We start from the raw sequence: 18212 nt of genomic DNA, 5'->3' as shown, positions 1-18212 counted from the left end.
TATAGTGCATATTTAACTTATGTCCAAATTTTGTTCCTGGAAATACTACCATGTAGTTTAAAGGGCCTTTCCAGATTTGCCTTAGTAGGGAATTACCTCTGGTGTAATGTCTCACTTCCACTGAGCATCAAGAGACTTATCCTGACTCAGCAAGGAGGGTTCAGCTTCTCTCTGTGATTCTGCATTTGGGAACAAACTAGCATCTTACTGTGAGGTACGGGGTCTGTTATAAAAGTTGTAAGTACAGAATGATGCAGTGTCCTGCCTTAGCAATACGAAAGTTTTACTGCTAGGAAAACCAAGCCCACTATCTCTTTGATGAAATGCAACTGTCCACTGTTGTAGAAATGGAAGAATAGTGCACTTAGCTGAATACAGATGAACTGATTCTATGTGACTAGAGCAGCACATTGTAAAACACAGCTAGCACTTCTTGTTTTTACTGGTTGAAGTTCAGTTAGTTAGTGCTGAAGATGGAATTCACAGAAAACTTCAAGAAAGCAATATAGAATAGCTCTCTGTATTTTGTGTAATCTCTAAAGACTTAGTAACACAGCAAGAAAACCATTTCAAGTTGTTTATTAAAATAAAATCACCGTGCAGCTCTGTGCTTCTTACAAGAGATACGGAAGATGTTAAATTAGCAAACAAATGTATTAGCATTTTTCAAGACAGTTCCTAGGTTCACAAGCAGAGATACAGAGCAGCTTACAGTATTCTGCAGTCGTTTCCCCCACACACCTTTCATGAGTGTCTTGCTAGTATTTTTTTATTTTTTATTTTTGTTTTTATAGTACAGGCAAGGCAATTGATTAAAAAATTTAAGACAGGGAAAAGTATTAGACTAAAGTTTTTACCATGACAAGATAGTTATATATCCTTAAGAAATCAATTCAAATGGGAGTTTTGAAAAACATAGTTTTCATTAGAGAAAAAAGATTCTATGTGTTAGCCAACCAATAATGTTCACAGAGAGATCAAGTGGAATGCTGTTCTTTATACTAATTTGTACAACTATACTCCCATGAGTACAAGTTGTTTAGATACATACCTTAAATCTGATGAGCAATAACTTTTAAAAAATTGAAAACTAAAACCTTGCCCTAGATCTATCAACAAAAACCCCTCAGGGCTTAAAACAGTATCTCAGAAAGGCAGAATTCTGCTGAGGAGCTTTGTTGTAAAGAACACTGTTCTTTATCTTTTGCGGAAAATGATAACCAGCCCACATGCAACTTATGTGCAAATCCATGCCATTGAAGGACACTTCTCTCTGTCCTTGTACAACATTCACAGTTTGACATCTTTGCACATGCAAATGCTTTCAGCTTAATAAGATCTACATTTAAAAGCATCCCCTCCTATCCAGCAATTATAAGATACAGCACATTACATCAACTGAAATACACACTGCTGTGCACTCCCAAAACATTTTAATAAAGCAATAAATTATTTTCATTAGTGTCAATTAGCAACTATCTTCTGGTGTCCACACTAATTCCTAGACCTCAATTTCTTTAAAACGAGTCACACATTTTCATTAAAGTTAGCCAAGTATCACCTGCAATATATTGCTTGGTTCTAATTCTTTTTAATATATAACCTTCATACACTGAATGTTTACTGAAGTTTGGTAGAACAAAAAGAAGCGACTTATTTACAAGTAACTATTTGTCTGATCTTAAGTGGAAGCAATCAGCAATTTTTAGAAATTGCTATTTAGAGAACACATTCAGTTTTAACAAATAGTGCACATTAGCAAGGATGAGATGTAATCGCTCTAAGTAGCTAGTAGGCTTCATTAGAACAAATGGAGTCCATTGCAGCTGCTAGTCTGATTTTCAACCACGTCCAACAGGATAATTAATTCAGGTTTGCTGCCTGCTTCTGTCACTGATACAATGCAACTTTGGTTCAGAAGTTCATCTTAAAATGTTTCAAAGCACCTATTCAGTGATGGGAAACATGCATAGCAGTTCCTCTCATAGGGAGTTGTGTGGCAATACTGACAAGAACATTGCAACCCATTAATTATTTTCATCCTTAAACATACTTGTAGAAAATACAATTTTAACAAATGTGAACACACAAATGTGAGGTAAACACACTGGCTAAACACACAGAAGCTCTGTGCTGAAGTAAATATGCAATGTCCTTGTCACTTGGACATGTTTTTTTTTAAATAAATTAACAGACAGCTAAAATGGATTTTAGATCAAACTGTTTCATAACCAACTAAAATGAAAAAGTGTGTTAAGAGTCTATTAACACTGCAGAAGTTGAAATACTTCTATAACTGATAAGGCAAGAAGGAAAAACTATCCCATTTATCTTAAAAACTAATGCCGTGCTTATTGCTTCAAGCTAATATCAAATGTGTGAACCTGCAGATATCGCATTGTACTCATATCGCATTTAATTTGGAAATGGTCATCTTCTATACAATTACTCCAGAATAAGAGATTTGCAGTGTTAATACAAAACGTTATCAACGCAGACAGACATCTACACTCATGTTGTATGCCTGCTTGAGCACAATTTTGCCTGCAAGCTTTTTATGTCAATCATCCACCACCCAAAGTCAATCAAGATTAGAATGGGCTAATTCACTTATGAAATACTTTAAAGTTATTGCTAATATTGGAGGTTAAACTATAACCGCTTCAGGAACAAAATGCTAAAAAGTAGCAAACCCAAACCGATCTTATGGCTCAAAAGAAAACAAAACATCTCAGTAGTTATGATGCAAGACGTAAATGGTCCAGTGTTTAATACACTAATATTATTTCTTCATTACCACTGGAAAGGATCAGTAGACTAACACCTCATTATTCCATTGCGCAAGTCTTTACTACTCAGCTAGTCTTTAATCAAACACTAGCTATTACGGGTTGGGTATGGGGGGGGACTTTGTTTAAAATTGAGTGTGCTGTCATAATAATTAGTAGGACAAAAAATTAAATGCCCTTTTCTGCAATGAATTTAATTTTCTTAGGAGCCATTTATTTGTAATAATATTCCCACTGACAAGACTTTTGCAGAGTTTCCACATTACGCTGATCAATTTTCCATGATGTTCAAAACTGCAGTATTAATGACAGATTGCTGGTAAGTATGTTTGTGTATCTGTCACAGTCATCAATCTTGAAGTAAATGTAACACTTTGCAGTGCAAAAACGCAACACTTGATACAGGTTCATGTAAAAACTAGGGTCTTTTTTTTCCTTTTTTGCAAACATGGCTTATCACTTGCATCCAAAATGCTGTAAGTGTTTGACTGGTTACCAAATCTTTTAGATCCAGACATGCATGTGTAAGAAGGCACTTGTCTTCCAGTGGCTTGGGTCAGATAAGGCCTTACCAAAAATGGCACTATACACACTATGGAAGCAGGAAAGCCCTGAAGCTTGGTGTCACATTCTCCAAGACTGCCAATCACCTTGCTGGCAGAAGTCAATGGATGCGTTTCTACAGTATGATGAACCCCAGAATGAATTCCAGTAGTTTTTGCCGATTACAATGAGGTAGAAAAGTGCTGCTTAATTCCAAAACAGAGTCCCTCTTCTGCTTTGTCTCCTTAAAGACCTAAAAGGAAAACACAGAAGAGTGACTTCAGTAACATACCCCCAACAGTGATAGATGCATGCTTAATTAAAGAGCTGTACAATATAATTGTGTAATATAAACTTCATATAATACAAACTTTCAGACTCAGTTCCTAAGTTAACTTGGACTGCTTTTTCCACGTGCAAAAGTCACCCGCTTGCATCAGTAATACAGTATGTGATCAAGTAACTAAACGTATAAAGCTGATACAAGTGCACAATGCAAATGAAAAAGCAACCCCAGCAAGATATGTGAAAGAGCTTGTGGTCCATCACACAGTTGCTAAGTACTGCTGGACAGTGTTAATGAGGACAGCCAAAAGAGTAGGTCCGTGACCAAAATCTTAATTTATACAAGCACCAATGTGCACTGCACATCTCATAAGCATTATTAAATACCATCTGAAAGGAGGGACTGCTTTCCATATCTTTATATCAGCTCTGAGTAATCTTCTGAGCACATTTTCAAAAGACATTCCTTTTGAACAGTAGCACTAGTCTGTGATGTAGGGCAAGAAACACAAGGCTGTATTACAAATCTGGTATATAAGGGCCAGCTATTTCAATTCTTTTAGAAGCAGGAATATTTGGCATTAAGAGATTCTACAAAATAGGTTGTATCCTAAGTAACACTAGCACAAGAGTCCTCATGCAAGCTATATCCTTCACTTCTTTCCTAATGCATGTACCTGAGCCACATGAAAAGCTGCTCCAGGATGGGGAGGAGTTGGGAGACCCCTTAGGAATGGTGTTGGAAGCAGTACGCAAGGCTGCAGTGTGTGTGTGTGTGTGGGGGGGGGATCATAATGCTCTTTGTGTTACATTACAAACTGCATATGTGCTAATCTCCTGAATCTGCCTTGGTCTGCCTTACTATCTGATAACACTTACTGTGTTATTTATACATTTCATTAATGTACATAGTGTCCAAGGCATTTACAATCTAGATCTGCCATTTTCAACCACTGTGCCATGGCACACTGGTGTGCCGCGAGTGGTCCACAGGTGTGCCACTGGAATCTGGGGGAAGGTCATTTATTAATAGGACCAGTGGGGATGTGAGCCCCCCACTGGCAGCCTGGTGTGCCTTGTCAGTGGTAAAAAAAACCTGTGCCTTGACTATTTTAGTGCCTTGTCAGTGTGCCCTGAGATGGAAAAGGTTGAAAATCACTGATCTCGATATTGACACAAGCAGAGAATAGAGAATGGTGGCAAGTGCAAATAGGGGGAGTATACACAATTTTATATTAAAGCTTCTTTGTAAGGACTAAGATGCAATCCTGAACACACTTACTATGACAAATGTCACAGTGAACTTAGCCAACTTTCCAGCACCAATGCAGCTGCAATGTTGCCCTTGAGGAGCCCTCTGTGATTGCCTCCCCACCATAGGACGCAGCACATGCCTCACTGGCATGGTTGCACCAGCACTAGAAAATTGGATAGGAATTGGGCCCTTAATAATGTAACTTTCTGAGTAACCATGCCTTAGATAGTTTCAAAAGGCATTTTAAAAAACTGAAGTACTCACCCCCATGTCTTTAAAGACTTTCACTGCATTTTTTGCAAGGCAATAGGTGGCGCTCTCAGCTGTAAACATGTGGGGAAGGTGAAGAAAGAAACATTTCAGGCTGAACATAGGAAACTGGTAGAAACAGTACATTTAAACACAGTGAAGGTTTGCCACGGAAAGCAACTGTTGGACATACCATATTTTGCAACATTCTTTTCTGTTCTGGCTATCAAGTACTTGTGCAATTTTTGAAGGTATTCCGATTCCCTGACAGGACCACTGAAATTATGAATGAAAATGGCAGCAGAACTGTATGCCTCCAACAAGGGCCCCAGCAGCTTCTGCAAGAAGGTAATGTATTGCTGGTGTTCTTGTGATTGGCTCACCTGCAAAAGAATAAAAAATGCAGAATGCAAAAGCAACTGTTAATCGCTAGCATTGGAAGGAACACACAAAGCATTATTGTGTGGGCAGGAGGTCTGGTCTAGAGGGTAAAGCCTCCGTTTGCCTGAAGATAACATCCACAGGTCACCAGTTCGAGGCCACCGGCACCGTGCGACCTTGAAGCAGCTGACAAGCTGAGCCGACTTATTCCATCTGCTCTGAGCGTGGGAAGATGGAGGCCAGAATGTGAAACCAGATCAGAAAGAAACATCTGAATATTGTGCTTCTTGAAAGATAGAACCTTCTTTCAATTGTAAAAATCCCTACGGGGATTTAATCAGCCTGCCTATGTAAACTGCCTTGAATAAAGTCTGAGGAGAAATCTGACGACCAAGAAAGGCGGTATATAAATACCTGTATTATTATTATTATTATTATTGCAGTAAAGCAATGCACAGTTGCTTTACACTTGATGGGAGCAGAAAAGTATAATTTCTTTATTACCACTACATGAACACGAAACACCTAACAAGAGGCACACCTGCTCCTACAGCTGATGCAGTACCTTCAAATAGCAATCCCGTTGCTCTTCTCCAAAGTCACTGTCTTCATCCTCCTCATCACTCCTCCAAGATAACGGTTCGGGTAGTTTCTTTTCCCAGTGCTGCTCTGCAAGGCTGGGACTAATATCCTCCTGTTCCTCCTGCTTAATATTAGAAATACAATGACAAGAATAAGGACAAGATAGCTACTCTGCTATGATAGAATAAATTCTTAGCATTCTGTGCTATGTAATCAGACAACACATGCAAAACTGCATCACCAAGATGTTTCTCAGGTCAAATCAGTAGAGGGGTTCTAGAAAAATGATTTTACAGAACACTTTTTAATTCTAAAATTGGTTCGTCTCTCTTTATGGAAATCTAGGCTTTGTTGATAACTGGGACAATTTTTATTAGCCTTCTCAAGAGGTATGCAAGAGAACATGTACCTATGGGGTGAACTTTTAATTCTAACAGATTTTAATTCTAACAGATCTTTAAATCTCATTAAGATTAGTATAAAATGTGTTTACTTCAGGACAGAGGTTTCTGTAAGCAACTGAAAATAAAGAAACTCTATGTAAACTCACTCAACATCCAAATGGTAGGAAGGAGAAGGTCAAAAATGGTTCCCATCCAACATGCAAGGAAGCCCCAAGATACATAGGAAAATCCTATATTTCTGGAAGGACACACCTGCCTCGTCAAATGGCAATAACCAAGTCCAGCAAGGCTAGCACATGTAAACATTTGCCTCAGCCACTGTAGTATATCCCCTGCACCAGAAGCCAGTACACCAGTGCTGAGCAAAGATAGGGGAAGTGCTCACTGAGCTGTGCTCAGAAAACACAATTTCACGTAGACACATCAGGCTTTTAGTCAAACTTTCCCTTGCCCTCCATAGTGATGATCTGTATGGCAGTGGGGGAAGAAGAAATATTTGCAAATGTGAGGAGTGAGTACTTTTGTAATTAATTATTGAATAAGCACAGAAGCAATATTCTTTCACACGCTATATAGTGGTCACCAGGACCCACTTTTTAGAATGAGAATCTGTCAGGACCAACCAGAAGTGATGTCATGACTGGAAGTGATATCATCAAGCAGAAAAATTTTTCACAATCCTAGACTACAATCCTACCCATACTTACCCAGGAGTAAGCCCCACTGATTATCATTGTTAAAAGCTTACACATAGAAGCCTCTTAAAAGTACAGATCTGTAGCATTTTCCCAAATGCAGTCACATTCCATGGGAGCATAAAGGCTAATAGATTAAAAATAAAATATTGACATGAATGGGGATCCACCTGAAATTGGCTCGTGACCCACTAGTGGGTCCCGACCCACAGTCTGAGAAACACTGCTCTATAAGAATACCATAATTGCAAACTAACAATATTAGAACTCACAGAATTGTAAGGAACTGGAGAAAGAATTAGAAATCTCACACTATTTTTTAAAGAAAAATATTGGTTTTTCTGCATAATAATGTTGAGGTCTACCATATGTGCTGTTTTAAGATCCAGATAATAACTTCCCTTTTTGTTTACAGCAAAATGTTGATGGTTAGTAGTATTATTCCCATGTTGCACTGGGGAGCTGAGACTTAAAGGGGAAGGCTTGCCTACAGCCATTTCGCAAGTTCATGGAAGAGGTGAGATTCAAACTAGGAAAATTCTGATTCACAGCTTTCAATCTCTTTGCCATGATGCTACAGTAGCTCTGTCACAACAGGGGCAACTCACAAGTGCTTTACAAACATAATTTTTCCACACCCCTCAGTTTTATCCTGATGCATCCAAGCTTTGCTTCTTTAAGAGTATATTACATTCTGTTGCACAGGAGTTAAATTTTAGAACACAGTATTAAAGACAACAGTGCCTTCTAGAGGATCAAGGGTTAAATTACATGTTTAAGCTGAAGATTCACAGGACTATCTTAATGAAAGAATGTTGTATTTAAAGACAATGCTAGACTGGAATAGAATTTAGGAGTCAAGGAAACATCAGATTGAGGCAAGGGCTTTGATAGGATCATGTTTAAAACTAAATGCAGCAACACAAATTAACTAACACTTTGCACAGAAAAAACAATAACTTTACAAATTAATTCCTTGCCAGGAAAGTTTGCGACAGCCAGGTCAGTTTAGGTTTGGGCATGGTATAGAACATAAATTAGGTGGCAGCAAAGTTAGGTATCAATGATCTTTCAGCTCCAATCTCTGCAATGTTTGGTGCTTAAATCCTACAAAGATAAAAAGATAGGCTATTAAACTACGCAACTAAGTACCACCAGCATCTTACCTCGGCCACCACAAGAATGCCGTACTGTATAAACTGTTCAATTGCTTCATGGCACACTTGACATAACACCTGGCAAGGCTAAACAGTACAAGCCAAATTAATCACAGCCATTTCTTCATACAATACAATACAATACAATACAATACAATACAATACAATACAATACAATACAATAATACCTTTATTGGCATATAACCATTTCTTCATCATACCCTTCCTCTCTCTTCCTGCCCTAAGAACTGCATCTTAAATAGACACTTGCAAATAGTCACCCACTTGGTTGCATGTGGATCCAAGAACTGACCCCCAGATGTTCAGGGAATGAAGCCTTTGAAAAGCAGAAGAGTTCATTCCCTCTTGCAGCCTGTCAAAGTGATGAGTGGGAAAGCTAAAAGTTTTACAAAAGCAGAAATAATATTTTGTATTTGTAAGGCTGCTTAGCAGTTTCCATTCTTTTGTAGTTTCTCTGCAAGTGTTCCCACTGCATAAAACCTTGGCCCAAATTTTGCTGTATATGGAAGCACAAAACAATGTATTAAACAGCCACTGGAGAATAGGAAGGTGAATGGAAAATAACAGATAAGTAAAAACTAACACATTTAGGGAAGAATATACACAAGATGATCTATCAACATTAGATCTATCAGTATTTGTAAAAAAAAAAAAAACAAAAAAAACATTGGTCATGGCGCTGCTTACAACCCCCCAAGAGGATATCATCTATTTTTCTTTAGACAAATAAAAAACACATAGTGAATCCCTAAACATGTTTATAAATGTATATGCTTTCTTCAGTGTGAAATAAAATAAAAGTATGCCAGTATACTGTGAAATATATGTGAAATAAAATAAAAGTATGCCTTCTTTCTACTAGATGATAATCCAGAGTCAAACTTCTCAGGCCACTGTCTTAATACCATCTCACATTTCTAGTACACCAGACACTTAAAACTGCTTTTTTTACATCCACTCATATAGTACCAAGATGCATCCATGCTGATAGAGAAGGGGCTGGAAAGTAGAGGTATTATAGCCTCATCACTCTAGTTGTATCTGCAATGCATTTACCTAGCATATATGTGTTGCTCAAGCAATATGGAATCTAGGTGTTTGTAGGACGAATCTACTATCACATTGATACATATTTCACCTACTGAACTGACTAGATAATTCTGTAATAATCATAATCCTGCCATTACTTGGCTAGAAACATGCAAAATTTTCACAACTGAGGACATTATTAGTGTTCATCAACATTCAGTGATAAGAGGAAAATTATACTATTCCTCTTCTGATCCCAACATAACAGACGCCCTATTTTGGAGTCTTATCTTACTCTTGACCCTTAACTATATACACAAGTACACCATTTATCACCAACTGAGAGTCCCCTGCTGTTTCAATCAATTTCACCTATTTTCCCCACATAGCTCTTCCCAATTTCCCTTCATATATATAGTTACAGACATATTCCATCTTTTGTCATACTTCAGACTGTATCTCAAGGCTTTGCAAACTTTTTTCCTGCTTGCCTCCCTGCATATAATACATGTGAAACTCCTTTGATCAAAACCAGTACCCCTCATATTTTCCTTTGTCATCATTTTCCTCTTTAGAGTTTTTTAGAACTAAGAATTCAATACACCTCACTTTGCTTTTCAACAAAGCAATGCCATGTAATGCCACATAACACACAGTAGTAGCAGTGATGTATTTCAAATGAGAATTCCAACAAAACACACAGAGCAAACCTACCAATGAAATACTGCCTTCATTGGAAAGCAAATAACATAAACTGGCAGCTTTACGGACCAATTGTTCCTGACTAATCATGTTGGATGGAATCCCATTGATGCCATTTTTATGCCTTCTATTCTGTAGTGCATGTAGACTGCAAGCTAAGAAAGGAATACAGAAATAGTTATGTTCAAAAACAAAATTTCATTAGAAAAATTAGTACATCATTCAAGCAGTCACTGAAATATTTTTCATTGAGGAGAAATCCTCCCATTGGCAAAAGAGGAGTTTATTCAACCCTACACTGCTCAACTACTCAGTCCCCTTAACATTAAATAAGAAGACAGGACTGCTCTGGATTGGCTTTAGTTTTGCTTTATTTCTTTTTCTTTTAATCTACAAATTTATTTTGGCATACCGAGGGAATCTGACTATGTAGACATTACTACCTTTGAATTCCCCATTTAGCTTCCAAACTGATGGGTACTCAACCACCTGAGTTCACTATTAGTGAAAATATGAGGTGTGGCACATGAAAGCAGAGAAGAAATGGTGAAAATACTGCCATTCAAATTTAATTATATAGTGCCTGAAAGGCCACACAGGCTTTCAAATGAAGTTTACTCTAATATTATTTGAGGACAGATGGAATGTTGGTATTGCCCCCTTATGATAGTCTACAAATAAATGTAACACATTTCAGCCTTAGGACATACCAATTATTGCCTCTTTGAAGAAGACATGCAGAACCCCATTGCTGTAGAAGTTGAGTTCGAAAACAGTAGGAACAGATGTGCTGGGAGTGATGAAGAACTCATTATTCCGGCTGGTGTTTGTGATAGTTATACAGTTTCCCAACAAATGGATGGCATGCATAACAACATCTTCTGAATTCCCTGAAAATCCTAAGTCATAGTCTCGAGCTAGGACTTCCTCTTTCATGGAGAAGAAATCTTCCACCAGCTTGGAAAGATCAATTCCCTGGAAGAAAAAAAACCCCATAGGATTTAAGTCAGTAAAAAACCGTTTTAAAACTAGCCAAGGCTCCACTGACCAAATTTAGTGTTCAAAATCTGTTTATCCAAATTCATAGTTGGTTCCAAAAGTAGCTCAAGTATAGGTGTGTCCCCTTATCTGAGGGAGTTCCATTCCAGAACCCCCTCATGGATAGCTGAAACCATGGATACAGGTGAACATCCATCCCTGTGGTCCTAGGGGCCTACAGAAGCGCCTCTTAGCTCAGCAGAAGCCAAGGACGTCCGTTCCCGGCTTCTGCCAAGTTAAGACTGAGCACTGCAGATTAAAAAAAACACAACATCTGGTTTCACAGAGAAACCAGAAGTAACGTTTTTAATGCCTTATAAGGCATTGGGAGGCCCAGGGAAGCGCCCCCCCCAAACCAGGCTTCACAATGCCTTATAAAGCATTAAAAATGTCACTTCTGATTTTTCCGTGAAACCGGAACTTTGAGTTCAGCAGAGGCAGAGGACAGATGTCCTCTGCCTATGCTGAGCTAAGAGGCCCCTCTGGAGGCAAGGGAAGCAGAGCTCTGGAGGGCGTGAGTGCCGGCATGCATGTGCTGGGGGGACCCCTGGACCCAATCCACAGATAGGTATATTCGTGGATATGGGCTCCACAGATATGGGGGCCCCGTAAATGAAGTCTATGTAAATTGCTGTACTACTTCTAAAACTAGATACTCTGAATACCCTCAAGACCATTTAGATAATTAGACCAAAACAATCTAAATTTTCAACACTTACAGTAAATATACAAAAATGATGCAACCCAAAACTTATTATTATGACCTGGACTTAATCCTAGTACATGTACTGAGGTTTTCCACCTCTAGGCTATTTAAGTGAAGTTGTTATTAATGACTATTTATTTTACATATTGTACAATACCTTGGCCATTTGCTTTGGCATGGGAAAAGTGGGATGTACATTTTTTTTTAAAATAAAGTGTGTTTTTAAAGAAATCACAGCTTAAGAAATCCTGACTAACATAAGAACATAAGAACAGCCCCACTGGATCAGGCCATAGGCCCATCTAGTCCAGCTTCCTGTATCTCACAGCGGCCCACCAAATGCCCCAGGGAGCACACCAGATTACAAGAGACCTCATCCTGGTGCCCTCCCTTGCATCTGGCATTCTGACATAACCCATTTCTAAACAGCACAAGCCTAAGGATGTTTACTCAAAAGTAAGTCTTACTGTGTACAGTGAGGCTTACTCCTAGGCAACAATCCTATGCACAGTTACTGGCCAGCCCAATCCTGAGCTTTCCCAGTGCCCGCTGAAGCATCAGCACCAAAGCGGCTACCGCTATATCCAGTGGGCGCTGGGAAGCAGCCAAAGGTCTCTGCAAGGGAATGGGACTCTGCTGATCCTGCCCCCCTCCAATCCTGGTTCCTCCCCCTACCCTGGCAGTTGCACTTACTCCTGGAGGTGGCCCCCAAGTGGCCCCCATTCGCTGCCTGCTAGTGCTGGGCCTAGCGCCTGACTGGTGCAGGCACAGCGCTGGTGCTCCTTACGAGATGCCATAAATGTGTTTACGGCATCCAGTGCCGGCGCTAGGGCTCAGTACCAGTGCCGGGCCTCTTTAAGATTGGGCCCTCAGACAGCAATTCCCAGAAAGCCACACAGCTGGTGGGCCCACTTTTTCCCAGAAAGCACCACAGCCCTGAATCAACATGGTGTATTCTAACAACTGTAGCCATGTACAACAACATGTTCACTTAACCAGGGCCTCTACAGAAGTAGTTCTTGGTTTGTCACAGCCTAAATACCTGGAACTTATAAGGTGGCCACCCTTGGGCTGCTTAGAAAAGCTGGGGAGCTGATCTTTAAAGTAACTGGACAAGAGAGAAGTAGCTTGTTATCAACTATGGAAGTGGCATCTTGTCTTGGGTTATAGAAACATGTTGTCTTTTGGCCTTGAACTTGCATTGCACAATCAATTCTCCCTCATAGTGAGGGAAAATAGGACGAGTATTGTGCCCTGCAAAGTACAGGTTGAACATTCCTTATCCAAAGTGCTTGGGACCAGAAGTATTTTGGATATCATATTTTTTCTGTATTTTGGAATTTTTACATATACATAATGAGAGAGATCTTGGGGATGTGGCCAAGTCTAAACACAAAATTCATTTATGTTTCATATACCCTTTATACACATAGCCTGAAGGTAATTTTATACAATATTTTTTAAATAACTCTGAGCATTAAAAGTCATGCTGGTGCTCAAAATAGTTACATATTTCGGAATACTCCACTTTTCAGAATTCCAGGTAAGAGATGCCCAACCTGTTCAACAAATAGCTTAGATTAACATCCAAGAAGTTTATTCCATAGCAACTCCACTAGTACTAAAAAAGATTTATTTTATTTCATCATATATGTAGGCATTTGAAAATGTTCTTGATTTCAGAACACTTGCAAAAGGTGGACCATGTATACTACATGAATAGTTACATTTATTTTTAAACTTTTAAAAAGTTTAATCTAAATTGTGTAACCAGCAGTGCTTTTTTAAAAAAACACCTATATTCTGAGCACATCGGGGAGAAAGAACTGTGTGCAGGGGTTCCGTGTAGTGGCCGGGTGCATAATCTGGCAGGGAAAACAAAGACAAGTGTGAAGATGCAGAAGAATTTACTTCAGTGCTTGGAAACCAAATGAGTGAGTCTAAACAGGAATGTGTATGTACTTCACTCATTTGTGCAGGGAGAGCCACTCTCTCAGACCAAACAAATACTTGGAACTGATAGCCCAGGCTTTTGAAGGGTGATGTTTCCTAGCTCTCATGTCTCGATTAGTCCCTGGTGGATGGTTTAACAAGGATTTGTTTGGGAAGAAGGCTCAAGACAGATCTTGAGTATCTAACAAAAAGGTACAAAAAGCAGATAGTGGCTTGCTCATACACACAGAAAGAGAGAGAAAAGCAACAAAAAGAAGATGTGTCAATTTTTTTTCATTACTCTTAAGAACTTAATTGACCGGATGGCATCCAGGTGTTGCTATTATGAAAACTGACACTTAGCACAAGAGTTTGAATAAGTTCCTTGGCATACATATCCTACAGAACAGATCCAACAACCTAACTAGCCAGTCAGTTTACATGTGAGTTTGGGGGAAACACTTTACTGCCAACACAAGAAAACAGTAGGATATTACATAGATCACAGGAGCATAGAAATACACTCCAAGCACCTTTGTATCTTGCAAGCTCACATTGAAGGGAGGTTTTGGGGAATGCAAAAGCACAGCAGCCTTACCTGCCTGTGACGGTAGAGCAGCAAACAGGCAACAATGTGTGTTGACATCACAGCACATGACTTGTTAGCAGCTAAAAGCAAACAAAATAAAATAAAGCTATGCTGGCGCTTTGTCATGCAACTGAAATGCTTAGAAGGGAACTGGAACAAAATGTTAGCTATTCATGAACTAAGAATAGTGACATTTTGACATTTTATACTGAAAGAGCATCACACATTTTTTACAGAGCAGCACACAAGCCTAAACCAAAGTCAGAAAGAAACAGACTAGCTTCAACTGTGATCTCAAACATTAAAAGCCCTTATCCCCCAGTGGCACTACTAATGCTAAGCAGTGTTCTCATCCTATTAACTACTAGATCACTACACATTGACAGCCCATTCTATGCAAGTCTACTCAGAAATAAATCCATGGGCAGCCCAATTCTGAGCTGCACAGACTGCGGGGCTGCTGCAGAGCCAAAATGGCGGCAGGGAAGGGGAGAAGGGGACTTTTGTCCCCTTCCCCCAAGTAAGGGAAGTAGGTGCGCAATGGGGTTACTCAATTCTGTGACAGTTCTTGTGTCCCATATCAGACTACACAGTTCAAAATAGGGCTCTGGATCTGATGGAGCTGAGTTCCACCAGTCCCACCCCCTTCTGCCACGCTCTCTCCTCCCACCGCACCCTCCCTCACCATTCGTCTGCCTCAACCCCAACCCCGTAACACTTCCTCCCTGCCTCTCCTCACACCTCCACTCAAAACTAAAACATAATATTTAGTATTTTGAGAAGAAAAAGGGGATGCGATAAGGAAAACCTGCCACATATAAAGCTCAATGAGGCAGATAAGATGTTAAGTCAGATCTGTACTTAAACCATTACTTACTGAACATGATATGCTCTGCCAAGTTAGCTATTAACTGTCTTCTTAAGGGCTCATAAGTTAAATCCTTGGAATCAGGAAGGGTAGCTTCTGTACCTTCTTCTACTACATAATTAGGCCTGAAGAGAGCGAACATTAAAGATGAGATGGCTTATGTAAACCATTGCTTAAAACTCCAAAATAAAACATTTTACATTCCATGATACCAATGTCCAAAATACTTTAAGTAGCAACTTGTTTCTTTAACAAAAATAGGCAACAACTCCTGATGCAATTAAACTGCTGAAGTTCAGTGGCCTACCCTTGTAAGCGGTACAAAAGGGAGACCACTGTATGGAAACTACTCTGAGTTGTTCCAAAGAAGACCCAACTATAAGCACAATACATATATGACATGGAGCGTGTATTAATGTCAGCTGCTTCCAAAAATCAAACAGAACCCTTTCAACCCTATTACAGATACAGGATCACATGGAGGCCAGTCCTATGGGCTGCCAGCACCACACAGTACAGTAGCCAAAATGGCTGACACTGTGTCCCACCAGGCCAGAGCAGCTGCCAGAAAGTTGGATAGAATTGGGCTCTCAGATATGTTACCATGTTAACACAACCGTTGATCTAAAGATGATTTTGTGCTGTAACTTCTCATCTGAAACAGAGCTAGAAGTGCGGGTAGTACAGTAATGGCGCATTACTGATGACACATAACACTGTATTATTGAAGTGACAGGCTAAGAGGAAGCATCCTAGTGCAATTGTTTTTCCAATACAAAATGTTCTTCCTTATGAAGTACCCCACTAGAATATCAAGATGTATAAGGCTGCAATCCTATACACACTTACCTAGGAGTAAGTTCCTGCATAGGATTGCACTGCAAGTTCATGAAAGTTACTAAGAAAGCTAGAACACAGAGAGTAAGAACAGTAATCCAGTTGTAAAAGTGGCACATTTATGTCAATGATCTAGATCAGATGATGCAACTGTCATATCACTTGAACCTGGGAGATGTGGTTTACAACCACGGTAGGATCTTTGTTTCATACCTTGCTTTGTAGACACAAGTGAACCATAATGCCGAGGTAACATACAAAGTTGTGGTCTAACAGCCCAGGATTCCTTTGTACATGGGGCATGGAACAAATGGGGAGGGGGAATGCATGGTCTTGGCACATTCCCAAACCTACAAAACCATGGCGTGATCTGGACCATTCCATTAGGAGTTAGGTTGTAGGCCTTGAGGGCCCTTAAGTGGTGTGGAAAGGTGGGGCATGTATGTATGTATAAATAAATTTTCTTAAAATCAACATGATAAATTCAGTTCAGTAGGAACTGCAAGGTAACTTTTAAAGGCATTAATATTAAATACAGGTTAAATTTAAACACAACATCACTTTAGCAAAAATATCACTTGCTAATTATTGCTGAAATTTTCTTAGTTGCAACCTACCTTGAAGGTAATATAGCTGGTAAGAGAGTTTGCTCCAACGACAGAGGAACAGGCACAGGTTTCTGGCACTGGCCATCTAAATACTCCTAGAAATATATATTATTTATATATTACTTGCAGTAAAATGTAGAATTTCAATTAACAAAATGGTTTTGAGAGAACATCATAATGAATATCACTAGGAAAATAAAATGTATTTTAAAAGTTTAATTTTTAAAACTGTATAAAGAATCCAGGCAGGTAACTGATGCAGAAGCTGTAGCACTGATGTCATTTGCTTCTTGTGATCATCTTGCCTTATCAGTAGACAGACTATATATAAAGAAAGGGAGGAGGGGCTGGGACCAACAGAGCTCTGCTCTGCCAGATCCTGAACTCCATGTTAGATCTTCCAGCCTGACAGTCTCTCAAGCCTGAGCCGCAAAATAGCCGGCGCAGATTTGAGAAGCCCCATTATAGGGCTTGGGACTTTCACCGGAGGAAGGGGACAAAAGTCTCCACCTGAGGGGACCTCCGGCAGCTGCCACAGTGCCGCAAGATGTAGCAGTAGCTGCTTTGGTATTGCTGCACCCGCCAGTGACATCACCTTTAGGATTCTGCTATAACTTATTGCTGATAAGTTAATATCACCTTATCCTGCTTATTTTGGAAATTAGAACTTCATCTATAATATGCTTTGAACTGGCTAAGTACGGTGGCATAACCAAAATTAAACAGGATAGGAAAGAAACAAATCCAAAACGAAAGAAAAAAGAAGTCCTAAAATCCTGGCAAGAGGTCCTAGAACCAAATAGTATAAAAGTTTCATACACGTTTTACTGAAAGAAACTATAAGAAGAAAAAAATCTTCACATAGCAGAACAGAACATAGGTAGAGATGTTTGAAAACAGTATTATTTATTTTACTCAGAAGTAAGCCAACTGTCTTAAGTAAGACTTAGACTGTAATCCTCTCTTATTAAGAGGAAACAAACACCTCTAAATATAGAATAATTTAGGAAATATATTATGTAAATTTAATTTTTTGTTAAAGTGCAATATCAACAGTATTTTACTATACAGATTGAAATAAGTGCTGAGAAATGATAACTGCTGGAGATATAGAAGACCCAAGACAAATTTTTTGTATCTATGTTTAGAACGGTGATTAAATTAAGACACAAAGAAAAATTCAAAACATCTCCCTTGCATTAATGACAGGAGTACAGCAATTAAAACAATAAACACATTTTGAACTTTCAAAGACCAGAGGGATCATGTTATACTGGCTTGTTAAATTATTCATAGAAAACATCTTATTACCTATCAGAAACACAACTAGAATGAAGCCATCTTAATTAGAAGTGTCCCATGTATTTTTGCTAACTGATGGGCTGCGACATTTTATTCATGGGTCACTTATTCTCAGAGTTCTCCCACATCCCTCAGACAGCAAAGGCGAAAGGCCTAAATATTGCCCAAATGATTTCTCTTTGTGCCTAACTCAGAAGCAGAATTTTAAATCTTCTAACATCAGGAAGCAAGGAGTTTCCT

General features: G+C 39.1%; 1 protein-coding gene across 3 annotated transcripts in view; it reads right to left on the bottom strand.

Moving 5' to 3' along the window:
* Positions 1-563: 563 nt before the first annotated feature.
* GPAM (glycerol-3-phosphate acyltransferase, mitochondrial) overlaps positions 564-18212 on the bottom strand; it is a 34544-nt gene continuing 16895 nt past the window's right edge. For 2 of the 3 annotated variants that reach the window (XM_066620533.1, XM_066620536.1), the window contains 10 exons: positions 16680-16765; positions 15235-15350; positions 14367-14437; positions 10803-11067; positions 10105-10247; positions 8350-8427; positions 6068-6208; positions 5315-5504; positions 5137-5195; positions 564-3585 (listed from right to left, as the gene is read on the bottom strand). In XM_066620533.1, the coding sequence (XP_066476630.1) occupies positions 3469-3585; positions 5137-5195; positions 5315-5504; positions 6068-6208; positions 8350-8427; positions 10105-10247; positions 10803-11067; positions 14367-14437; positions 15235-15350; positions 16680-16765 (1266 nt within the window). In that variant the 3' untranslated portion in view covers positions 564-3468. The remainder of the gene's footprint in view (positions 3586-5136; positions 5196-5314; positions 5505-6067; positions 6209-8349; positions 8428-10104; positions 10248-10802; positions 11068-14366; positions 14438-15234; positions 15351-16679; positions 16766-18212) is intronic. The other variant, XM_066620534.1, reaches the window with a different exon arrangement.

The sequence above is a fragment of the Tiliqua scincoides genome, chromosome 3 (assembly GCF_035046505.1).
Source record: "Tiliqua scincoides isolate rTilSci1 chromosome 3, rTilSci1.hap2, whole genome shotgun sequence".
NCBI lineage: Eukaryota > Metazoa > Chordata > Lepidosauria > Squamata > Scincidae > Tiliqua > Tiliqua scincoides.
Note: the sequence above shows the minus strand (reverse complement) of the source record. Positions and strands in the feature narration are given on the sequence as shown.